The following is a 12,021-nucleotide window of genomic DNA, read 5'->3' as shown; positions in this document are numbered from 1 at the left end:
AGAGCCAAAAAGAGATAAAGGATGCAATTAATGAAGTAAAGGCCTCAATTCAAAGCACAAACAACCGATTAGAACACATGGAGAACAGAATCTCGCTCTTAGAAGATGATCATTCCAAAAATGAACGCATAGTTTCTAATCTAGGAAAAAATATCCGACAGCAGGAATCTGATATTGAAGAAATATGGGCCCATTTTAAGAGAGCTAACCTAAGAATAATTGGAATAGAGGAGGGAAAAGAAAGTGAAACCAAAGGGATCAACAATCTCTTCAAGGAAGTAATAGCAGAAAATTTTCCAGACATAGAGCAAGTGGTCGATACGCAGGTCCAGGAAACTTATAGAACTCCCTTTAGACAGGATCGGAGAAGAGGATCCCCACGCCACATAATTGTCAAAATGACCAATGTGGAAGCCAAGCAGAGAATCTTAAAGGCAACAAAAACAAAGGGCCAAGTGACATTCAGAGGCAAACCAATTAGAATCACTCCAGACTTCCCAAACCAAGTTATGAGAGCCAGAAGGGCTTGGAGTAACATATTCCCAATTTTGAAAGAAAACAACTTCCAGCCAAAAATTTCCTACCCAGCAAAACTTTCTATCAAATTAGATGGAGAAATAAGAAGCTTCCATGACAAACAGAAACTGAAGGAATTTATGTCTTCAAAACCAGCACTAGAGAAAATACTCAAAGAGATTAACTACAAAGAAGAAATAGGTAACACACACCAGAACCAGAGAAACAAGAGTTTCCATCCAACAGACAACTAAGATTGGTTATCGGTGGAGATTCATTACTTATGTTAGTCTTTTACCTATCTCTAAATGGTATTGTTTGCCTTTATTGTTGTTAATTTTTAGGATGTCTAGTTGGAATATTAATATACCTTCAGATATAGCATTTGGAAATATTTTATCCCATTCTATTAGTAACTGTTAACTCTGTTTACATTGTCTTTGGATATACAATATGTTTTTTATTTTTTAGGGAGTTTGTATACTCTTCTGTTGCCTGTGCCATTGAAATCATAACCAAGAAATCACTGCCAATTTCAATGTTGTGAGGTTTTATGACCCAGATTTTCTCCTAAAAGTTTATAGTCTTAAGATTTATATTTAGGTCTTTTATCTATTTTGAGTTAATATTTGTTTATGGGATTAGGTAAGGGTCCAATTTTATTCTTTTCCATGTAATTATTATTTTTCAACAATATTTAGTTTAAAGATTATTATTTCTACCACCAAATGTTCGTGGAAACCTTGTCAAAAATAACTTCACAATATAGGGAAGAATTTAGCTCTAGGCTTTTATTTAACTCCAATGGTTTATATATCTGCCTTTAGAATAGTACTACACTGTTTCAATTATTGTAGCTTTATATGGTTTGAAATCAGAAAATATATATCTTCTAGCTTTGTTCTTTTTCAAGATCGTTGTGGGTACCTAGAGTCCATATTCCATATTAGGATAGATTTTTTTTTCTGAAAAATAAATATATAAATATATGATAGTTTCACCTAAAAAATAGAAAAAAATAGATTCTCTGGTAAGAAAGAAAGCAAAAAGAAATATTGAAATGTTATCTTTAAGTCATCAAAAGCTTGGTATCAGACAAATGAAACTGTTATGTGAGATTATCATTTTTAATTTTGGATAAATTGCTATAATACTAGATGTCAACTACTAAGCCAAGCATAGGAGGGGGGGATAGGGAGAGAACGGGGTGGGGATCGGGTGGGGGCTGACTGGGCAATGTGTGCATGTATGTCTACAAAAGTATGTATCCCACTATGATGTATGAATACAGTGCACCAATTAAAAATAAATATGAAAAAAAAAAAGAAAAGCAAAAAAAAATAAATAAATAAATAAATATATATGTATGAAGGAAAGGAAATACCGTAAGAGTAAGAAAGCACTTTTTCATGAAGAAGAGCTTATCATAAGAACGTCCCGACTGGGAAAGAAAGGAATTAGAAAGTTAGAAGCAGGTTGCAGAGGGTTTGTGATAAGGAAATGGATTATTAGAGACCAATAGGCCCTTAATAGGCTTTTTGTCTAAAAAAGAGTGTTCAGCAGTCAAGGAAATACATCTGACAACTAAATCCAAGAACTTCACAGTGTTATTTGTGGTGTCTTATTTGCCAAGCTGTGTTGTGAGTTTTTGTAAGCTTTCAGACTTCAGAAGGCAAGGCGGATGAGATCTGAGAGACGCCCATCGCATCTCCCTGGACGCCACATCTCCCCATGCTTGTCATTTGGATATAGATGGAAACTTCAAAAAAGAAAGCAAAAGAAGATTCCATGAGAAGGCGTATTCTCCAAGCCCTGGGCCTTGGGCGTGCCTGTATTGCCTTTGGAATTTACCTTTGGACCTGCCCTGCTGCGATCGGAGGAGTTAATCTCCTAAATGCTGGACTAGTCATTTACTTTGTTTATATGTAATTTACTATTGTTTTGCTGTGATTGCCCCCCTTCCCTTTCCTTTTTCTCCTATTATTAATCTCACTGGTGAAGGGTATAAATTTCTCTGGGTTCCTGGAATAAATTGTCATTGGCTCAAGAAAAAAAAAAAAAAAAAAAAAAAAAAAAAAAAAAAAAAAAAAAAAAATTAAAATCTTTGATTAATAAACATTAAATTTCCTGGTTGAGTCTCCTACTGAAATCAACAAAACAAAAATGCAGGCATTCCTGGAGCACATGAGGCGGAACGGTCATGGATTCTGGCCCACTCCAATCATTAACCGCTAGACTCCCAGAACAGCCTGTGCTGGGCTGCCCACGAAGTGATGAAGGGCAACTTCTGCAAACCCCAGGAATTCATTTTGGACAGCTTGGTTTTAGCCGTTTGCATCACTCTCCCCTCAAGATTCCAGGCATTTCCGAAGGAACCGCTTCTCAGTTACATCCTTTCCTCTTTCTCTATGAAAACCTGAGGATAAGGAAGTACTAGCTAGCCATTTTAGTTTAAATAAGACTTAGTGAGGTGTCCTTTCATTATCAAACCCTCTCTCTAAATTTTCAAATCACCCTCTAAGACAGTAACATGGGTGTTTGGTTATCTGTCAAAGAACTATGAAAACAAGACCAAAAGTGGGGATCAGGGTGGGGAGGGAATACAAATCAGAATACCTAGATAGTGAACAAAAAGTAGAGACTAAAGAATATATCTCTGACCAAATATGAGCGGGTTTGCTAATAGGCCAGAAATTCTAAATTCTCACATCCTCCTAATGATTTCCTAGGTGACTGAAATCTACACATCTAATCCAAGAATGATGTTGGTGACAATTAGAAGGAAGAAAAGAGCCAGGCATGTGGTACACACCTGTAATATCAGTACTTGGGAGGCTGAGGCAGGAGGATCGCAAGTTTAAGACCAGCCTCAGCCATAGCTGAGACTCTCAGCAAACTAGCAAGACCCTATTTCACAATAAGAAATAAAAAGGGTTGGGGCTTTAGCTTAAAGGTTGAATGCCTCTGGGTTTAATCCCTAGTATCACAAAAGAGGAGGAGGAAGAGGAGAAGAAGGAGGAGGAAGAGGAGGAGAAGGAGGTGGTTCAAACCATCTTACTTTTGAAGACTAAAATATTTTTATCACCCTCTAAGAGATAAGAGAATATAGTTTTTATCAGGCTGAAAAATCAAAATGCCACTTCCACTTGATGGAGGTGGCACGTCTGGGTCTTAAGAGAAGTGAAATCCATTCCTAATGTTAAGATCTCTGTAAACAGAGACAGTATCTATTGGGATCACTACTTCACCCCACCCTCTCGGACAGGCCTGCCACTCCAGAGATGCTTGTTGAACATATGGATACTTCTCTCATCTCCCCTTCTTCAACTATGTTGTCTTCATCTGGGAAATGAGGTATTGAGTCAGGTCCTTTTACAGCCCATGGGACCTAAGAGTAGCAAATCTCTCTCTTCACAATGAGATCACCATCATTTAATAAAGAAAGGAAACATAGCGTAGGGTCTACTAATCCCCAACTTTCCACAACCAAACTTATTTTCACTTGTTTTTTGTTTATTAGCATCAAAGAGTTAAGCATTTTCATGTCATAGGTACCTGCTTTCACTTGAATTAGGTTTAATTTATACATAACTATGCTATGACTTTCTGTTGTAGCTCAAACTGGCCATGCTCCAAGTATGGATTTAAAGCGAGAGTGTGATTAATGTGTTTCCTACCACACGCTGGACTTTCCAGGCTCTCCCTGGCCTACTAATCATTAATCCCAGTCTCTCAGGTTCTTGGCTGCCCAAACCCCCAGTACTATAGACATCCAGTAAGTCAGCTGGACAACACAAATATGAAAACAAATAAAGTGTATTTTGTTTATACTCCAAACATATCCATATTTACACCCCAAATGTAACTGGGTGAGACTTATCTCAGAGATACAGTAGTCTGGTAGAATGCCTTCTGCCCTAAGGAGACTCAGCGCGCCACAACTAAGAGTAAGCACTAAAAGGTATTGGGGCTGTGGCGTATCTCTCCTCTCAGAAGTAAGTTAAAATCCTTTTTCAAATTAACTATTTGAAAATAATTTCAGAGTTCTAAGAAAGCTGAAAACATAAGAATAGCACAAAGAAAACCAGATACCCTATACCTAGATTTACCTGTTAACATTTTATATCATTTTCTATCTGTATACAAGCTTCTATACAAGCATATGTATATTCTTCCCAGAATCATTTATGGTAAATATATATATATATATATATATGTATATATATACACATATGTATATATATACATACACACATATATATACACATACATATGTAACTATTTATTATATATACATATACATATATATCCACACATATATGTGCATATATATACATACATATATATAACTATATAATATATAATATGCTATTATATATGGAATGGCTCTTTAATATATGGCTGTATCCTCTAGAGATACAGTCATACAGGCTTTCATGTAGACATTTTTTTAAATCTCTTCCTTATAACATCTATAAAAATCAATAAAATTATATAAAATAAAAAGAGTACAAAATAAGAAGAAATTAATTTTTTAAACAAGTTATAAGATAATAAGTAGCATGTGGAATAGAAACTCTTAAGGTCCCCAGTGATAACCTGTCAAGGCCTGCAGTGGATAGCATGGGCAGGGTGCTGGGGCTGAGGCTGCCTGCTGCCCCTGGACAGTCAACTCATCCTAATCCTGGAATTGGCCTTGGTCACCAAAGGGCAAATGAGCAAGTGAGCAATTCTATTTTATTTGAGAAGAAAGAACCTTGAAGCTAACCAGGTATTTTGACAACTGCTAGAGTCCCTCCTCTTTAGGAACAGCACGGGATGACAGAGCAAGTCATCCTGCCCAACAGAACAGAACATAGATTAGGTCCCAAAGATCAGTGATGTGGAGAAGACCTGCTTTCGGAAACATCTCTTCTGCTTGTAAGCTCATAAAATACTCCTTTTCTCCTTGAGTTAAAGCATAACCAAACAAGTCCTTACAAAAGACAAAAGATGGGAAGGGTCACTCATTAATTTTATTATATGGTTAAGCCTCAAAGGGCAACACTTGCCACCTGCTAAGCCCAGCTCCTGTGGGCACCTCCACTGTACACAAATACTAACCTGCCCCTTGATTTCCAAGGCCCAGGCTACAGCAAGAGTGGCTTGCGAGTGAGAGGGAGTGAGCCATGTAAACCCATCCCAGTATTAGTCACACTATGAATATATGGTTCTTCTTCCTTTGGCAGTAAATAATTTTGTTTACTTGGTTATTATTTTAAATAAACTTTATAATATATGACTATATTCCCTGGAGACATACAGGCTTTTTGGTGAAATTATTTTCCAAACTCCTTTCTTATAACATTTATAAAATCAGTAAAAATGTTCACTAGATATAAAATATTTTTAATTAGCATGCACTTGAAAACTAAAAAAGAAAGTAGGTAACGAAACATGCCTAGTTCTTTTCAGATCTCACACAGGCTAGACATGTTTAAATCAACAGTACTCTGCATTGTCAAGGTAACTCCAAGGTAACTCTGATTAAAGGAACCCAAAACATTTACCTTGTGCTAAACTCACTTTTTTTAAAAAAGAGAATTGTACATGGATGACAACACAAATGTAAATTTAAAGTGAAAGGAACATAAGAAAAAAGAGGTTCAACTCACAAGTTTATATGTAAAATCTTTCACAGCAAGAGTTTTATAAAGACATGTAGAAACATGAACTTCATTTGAAAACAGTCTAGCAAAGAAATGAGAAAAAGAAAGATATAAATAGGAAGAAGTTCAGTCTGGCTTTGTAGAAAACAAAAGATACTCTGATCTACCTTGTTTGGAAGCCCTTCGTCGAATCTTCATTTTGGGGAAGGAAGGCCAGGAGTAATTAAAAGGTGAGTCTGAGTCAGAATCCATCTTTTTGTTTTGGTGAAATGAACAGGCTCAGGAAGAACTCGTGCCCAGCCAGGAGGCAAGTCTCTCCGAGTGATGTAAAAGGAAGGAATGAGGCCGGATGAAATAGCTCCCGAACACGGGGAGGGAGAGGCAATAAATGTTTTGCTTCCTTCAGGCATTCAGGCATGTAGACCAACAAGGAGGCTGTAAATATTAAAGCCACACTCGGGAAGTAAAAGGGGGAGGGGGCAGCTAAGAATCTCGCTGATACATCCCAGTCCAGTTATTCAAAAGGTCATTGGGAGCAAATGAATCATTAACTCCCCTCTTCATGTTGCTGGAAATGGCAGTGCAGAAGGAAGGTAACCCCGGCTTGGAGGAGCCTCCTGTGATTCAAGAAAAGCATAGTGCTGTTTCTTCTTGGAAACTAGAGTATCGTTTCTCAGAAAAGCCACCCTGTGCAGTGTGAGATAAAGGCTGAGGTTTATGCTTGTGGACAGCCAGAAAGCCTGATCCACAGGCAAATGAGGGCCATCAGGTTCGGGGAGGGTTCCTTCCAGAGATACTATTCTTTCACACCATCAGCAGCTTGGACAGCTTTTCCATCCAAGAGCCAAAACAGCTTTGAAAATTCATTTCACAATCCAGTCTCCTGCTCCTTTTAATCCTCAAGTGGTCAGCTGCTTCAATTTTTATGTAGAATCGTACTCATCTCATTAGGGTCATGCAAAGTTATCTACTACTGTTTAGCACAAATGGGCTATTTTTCTGAATTGTCACCAAGTTTAGCCATCAATTGTAAGGGTTTTGGCACTTTTATACCTCCAATTTAAGCTTTCAATCCATCTCTATGGACGGAGCTACTGACTGCTTTGCTGTGAGCCCACAGTGCTTTTGGTCACCCTGAACACTTTGCAGCGATTAGCATTCAGTAGAAGCCTATTTCTGCTTTCCCATAAATCACAGCACTGCTCACACCTGCTTCCCAAATAAAATCAAGCGTGGCAGCCAATGTCTGTAGAGGAAAAAAGTGTATCCCTATGCATCATAAGAGAATCTCTTTCAAGTATTTCTTTCAGTAGGACTGACAGTAGAAAATATTATATTTTGCTGTGTTTCATGAGGATATGTGACTCAAATAAAGTAAGGGACACTGGAAACAATCTGAGGAGTCATTCAACTCTGAAGATTTGGGACACGACAAAGTGTGTCCTAAGTAACACTCATCTCTTAATTATTTCCCAAATTGTTGGAACTATCATTCCATGTTGGGTAAGAAATAGCTGCACAGCCTGCTCCATGGAGCTGATCCTGACTGACTGGGCAGGAGTGCAACAGGGGCACAGACCGAGGAGGAGAAAGGGGAGAAACTATTTAAGTTCAAATCAGAATCAGAATTACATACGTCACTATTGTGATTTTATATGGTTTGCTAATACATCTATACATATATCATATACATATGCATACACACACACACACACACACACACACACACACACACACACACACCTCAGTGGAGTGCAATGCAAGGCTAAATTATTCTCAATCCTTCTCCAGTAAAGAAGCTTTAATTCATATGAAACTTTAGTAAGAAAATACACAAAAATCTAGTGAGTTTTTATATGTAGTCTCAATTTTAGAGACTAGTATAGTTCCTGTGATATTGTAGGCACTCAATGAGTGAATTAATAATCTACACTAGTTGGTCACCACCTGTGAATAAAGTCTGGGGTTTTTTTGGTTGTTTTGTTTTGTTTTTGCAGGTCTGGGGATGGAATACAGGGGCATTCGACCTCTGAGCTACATCCCCTGCCCTATTTTTTTTATTCTTTATTTTGAATAGGGTCTCACTAAGTTGCAGAGGGCCCCACTAAGTAGCCGAGGCTGGCCGCGAACTGCGATCCTCCTGTTTCACCCTCCTGAATGCTGGGATTACAAGCATTCACCACCATGCCCAGCTGAATCAAGTCTTTACATGATGGCTATAGTATTTGCAGTATTTACTGATTACAAACATATACCTTGGCAAAAAAAAAAAGTAATAAGAACTCTTACAGAGCGTTTTAAGCATATTTATATTTTAACTGGGCGTGGTGGTGCACATCTATAATGCTAGTGCTTGGGAAGCTGAAATAGGAAGATTGCAAGTTTGAGGCCAACCTCAGCAACTTAGACCCTCAGCAACTTAGCAAAACCCTATTTCTTTTCTTTTCTTTTTTTTATGGGTTTGGGGATGGAACCCAAAGGCATTCGACCTCTGAGCTACACCCCCTGCCCTAGTTTTTATTCTTTATTTTGAAACAGGGTTTCACTAAGTTGCAGAGGGCTTCACTAAGTAGCTGAGGCTGTTCGCCAACCTCAGTCCTCAGGTTTTAGCCTCGCAAATGCTGGGATTACAAGCATGCGCCACAACGCCCGGCTCCTATTTCTTTCTTTCTTTCTTTTTTTTTTCCCCTATGGTACTGGGGATGGAACAAAGAGACATTCTACCTCAAGCTACACTCCTGAGTCCTAGTTTATATTTTTTATTTTGAAACAGGGTCTCACTAAATTGCAGAGGGCCTAACTATACCTGGTCACAAACCCATGATCCTCCTGTCTCAGCTTCCCAAGTACTGGAATTATAAGCATGCACCATCATACCCAGCTAGCAAAACTCTATTTCAAAATAAAAAATAAAGCCGGGTGTGGTGGCACATGCTTGTAATCCCCACGCTTGGGAGGCGAAGACAGGAGGATCGCGCAGGTTCGAAGCCAGCTGCGCTGGCTTAAGAGCCCCTGTTTCCAACTAAATGGGTCTGGGAGTGTAGCCCGGAGGTAGAAGGGTTTCCAGGAACTCCAGTACTACCATAAATAAATAAATAAATAAATAAATAAATAAATAAATAAATAAATAAATAAATAAGGATAGGGATGTAGCTTGAATAGAGAATGCTCCTGGGTTCAATCCACAGTCCCAAATACATATAAAGCAACTATAGGTAGAGAAAACACATTGTCCTCTGAGACTTCAACAAACAGTGGGGGCTAGTGTATAGGTTCCCAGACACTTGCTTCCAGGAAGTCTGCAGACCCAAGAAAGGGGACAGGTACACCTGATAGTGCAGATAATCACCAAGTTAAATAACAAGGTGTCTTTTTAAATCTTTCTTCAGCTCTACTGTCAAAGGATTATCTGAGAAGCAAAGTTTTTGAGGTTAGAAATGTTAAAGTCTTCATCCTAAACAGGTGGTGGTAGTTTATGTAGTTCCTTGCTTCACCTTAGGTATACTATTTTTACATTTTTCTGGTACCAAAAACAAAGGGAAAGGCATGTTTTTACTAGATTACAAACAGAAGAAAGGTAATGCAACCATGCATGGTCCCTATCTTGTTCTACAAAGTTTCTCAGAAATGTGACAGAGTGGTCAGGAGGCTCCAAGATGAACAGATCACATAGTGGAGTGGATTTCTCAGAGAGCATCAGCATGGGGTGGGATATAGGAGGAAGAATGTCCATTAAAATGCAAATGATGAGATTCCTATGGTGAGGCCTGTTGAATCAAGATCTCTGAGGGTGGTCCATGAATTGTGGTGGTGGGGCTATGTACACAAAGGGGGGGGGGGGAGAGGCACCCAGGTAGAAAGTATTTCTATTAGTTGAGATGCCAAATGAATTTGCCTTAATCTAATTTCCTCAAAACACAATCCTAGTTGACCAGTACCAATCAATTGATTATTAATAAAGAAATTATTCAGACAATAAAAGTATTAGAACTACCCAACCAATGCATGTGAAAATGCCTCTGATATCAAGAGACTTCCTAATGTCCTATTTTGCTTCACTTTATAGCAATTTTTTAAGAGAATGACATGATTTCCACTTACCAACCATGCATGGGTAACATGTAAAGTGAAGTAGAAAATATCGTTTGCAGAGGCTGTAACCAGATCATTTTCTTGCTCACCAAAGACTTTTTCCTCAATATGGGTCATTTATCCTCACTGTTTTCTATATAAATTGAGTGGGTTATGCCCTTCATTTTACCAGTATAATTGCATTTAAACGAATTCAAGATGTTATTTACATCTCATTCATATTTGATACATGAATTGCTTTGGCTGGCTGATTGCAATTGCAGTTGGCAGAATTCAGTGGTATAACCCCCAAGCCCACCTTGTCACCAGATAGCATACAACCATTACAGAGTCAGAGTGGGAATAACTTAACAGGAGATGTCTTCATTTCACAATCCTCTTTTTGCTTAGAATATCACCTCCACAAGATTAAAGTCATACCACTGCCTTGAAGTGCCTTCCAGCTTTCTGGAAGGCCCATACAGAAACCAGCTTTCTGGAAGGCCCATACAGTCACCCTTTACCAATGGAAGACATATATCTGCCGTTCAACCTTAAAAAAAATCAAATTTCCCCAAAGGAATATTTATGTTTAGATTTGAGATATAGTATTTGTGGAGTCTTCTTATCCTCCAGTGGGTCCCCAAATTTTTGGAGGGCAAAAACTATGGCTTACTCATATTTTTAGGGACCAAACACTGAAAAGAAAACTCATGGGTTTTGGAGACGTACAAACAGCCACTCTCACTTATTTACCTTGTAGCCATAACAAAGTCACTCATGCTTTCTGCGCCTTAGTTGTCACATATAAAATGAGATCACGGCATCTATTATTCAGAGGAACATTATGAAGATCAAAAGAAATCACAATAGTAAATAACTCAAAGAAATTTTCAATAGGCTTTAAATATTATTTATAAAGCTACCTTTCATTATATTTCGCTTCTACATTATAGGCACTTAAAGTATATCTTGACCTCAAGAATAATAGTTTGATTTTCAAAACTGCAACATGGCAATGTATCAGAAAGTCCCAAGAAAATTATACCAAGAAAGAAAAAGAGGTGGAAGAAAGGAGAAAAAGAAAAAACCCCTGCCCTGGAGGGTGGATTGTGACCTGTGGATAGATATGAAGATCTCTAAAGGGGTAGATTGTAGACTTGAGAAGCTGGAGGAGGGAGAAGCAAGGACATTAGCTGAGTTTGTGCAGAGCAAGGGTATAGGGGTAGGACAGTATTTGGTTCTAGCCTAAGGAGAAAGAAATTCCTCATAGTAGGAAGAATTTGTGGGCTTAGAGAAAACATCTAAAATTACATTTTAAGTTCTTTCCTGATCATGTTCCAATCTCAGTTTTCCCAAACCTTCAACAAAAGTTTCTTCTAGCCCATAGACTTATTCACAAACATTATCTATTTTAAAATTCAAAGTCTGAGTTAATGTTCTATAAATTTTATACAGTTATTCACAATGCAAATAAGTTGCCTATGAGGTATCAAATGGGCAAAGGGTTTAAATCATTAACCTCAATTCTGGACTACTAACTCCACAGTTCTGAAGTTAAAATGCCTATAAAATGAGCTGGTGATCCTAGTTTTTACAGAAGAGCAACTCATCTTGTCTATGTTAATGGGATGTTGTTGTCTCCAGGCATTCTCAACCGACAGAGCAAGAAAATACACACAAATATCCCAACCTACATATATTCATACATTCACTAATGTATTTACATGCAACCATGCATATCTCTATTAACTAAACATGAGCATATACTGATATGTACAACTCT

General features: G+C 38.0%; 1 protein-coding gene across 2 annotated transcripts in view; it reads right to left on the bottom strand.

The window, feature by feature from the left end:
• ARHGEF28 (Rho guanine nucleotide exchange factor 28) overlaps positions 1-12,021 on the bottom strand; it is a gene marked incomplete at both ends in the record, with an annotated part of 271,821 nt that overhangs the window by 123,680 nt on the left and 136,120 nt on the right. The window contains one exon of one of the 2 annotated variants that reach the window (XM_080715728.1): positions 6,332-6,416. The exons of the other annotated variant lie outside the window; for it this stretch is intronic. Within the exon in view, the coding sequence (XP_080571854.1) occupies positions 6,332-6,416 (85 nt within the window). Of the gene's footprint in view, positions 1-6,331; positions 6,417-12,021 lie in introns of those variants that run through there. 2 annotated transcript variants of the gene reach the window in all.

Source organism: Muscardinus avellanarius (assembly GCF_963383645.1).
Source record: "Muscardinus avellanarius genome assembly, chromosome: 1".
NCBI lineage: Eukaryota > Metazoa > Chordata > Mammalia > Rodentia > Gliridae > Muscardinus > Muscardinus avellanarius.
The sequence above is the reverse complement of the archived record's forward strand: the minus strand, read 5'-3'. Positions and strand labels throughout refer to the sequence as shown.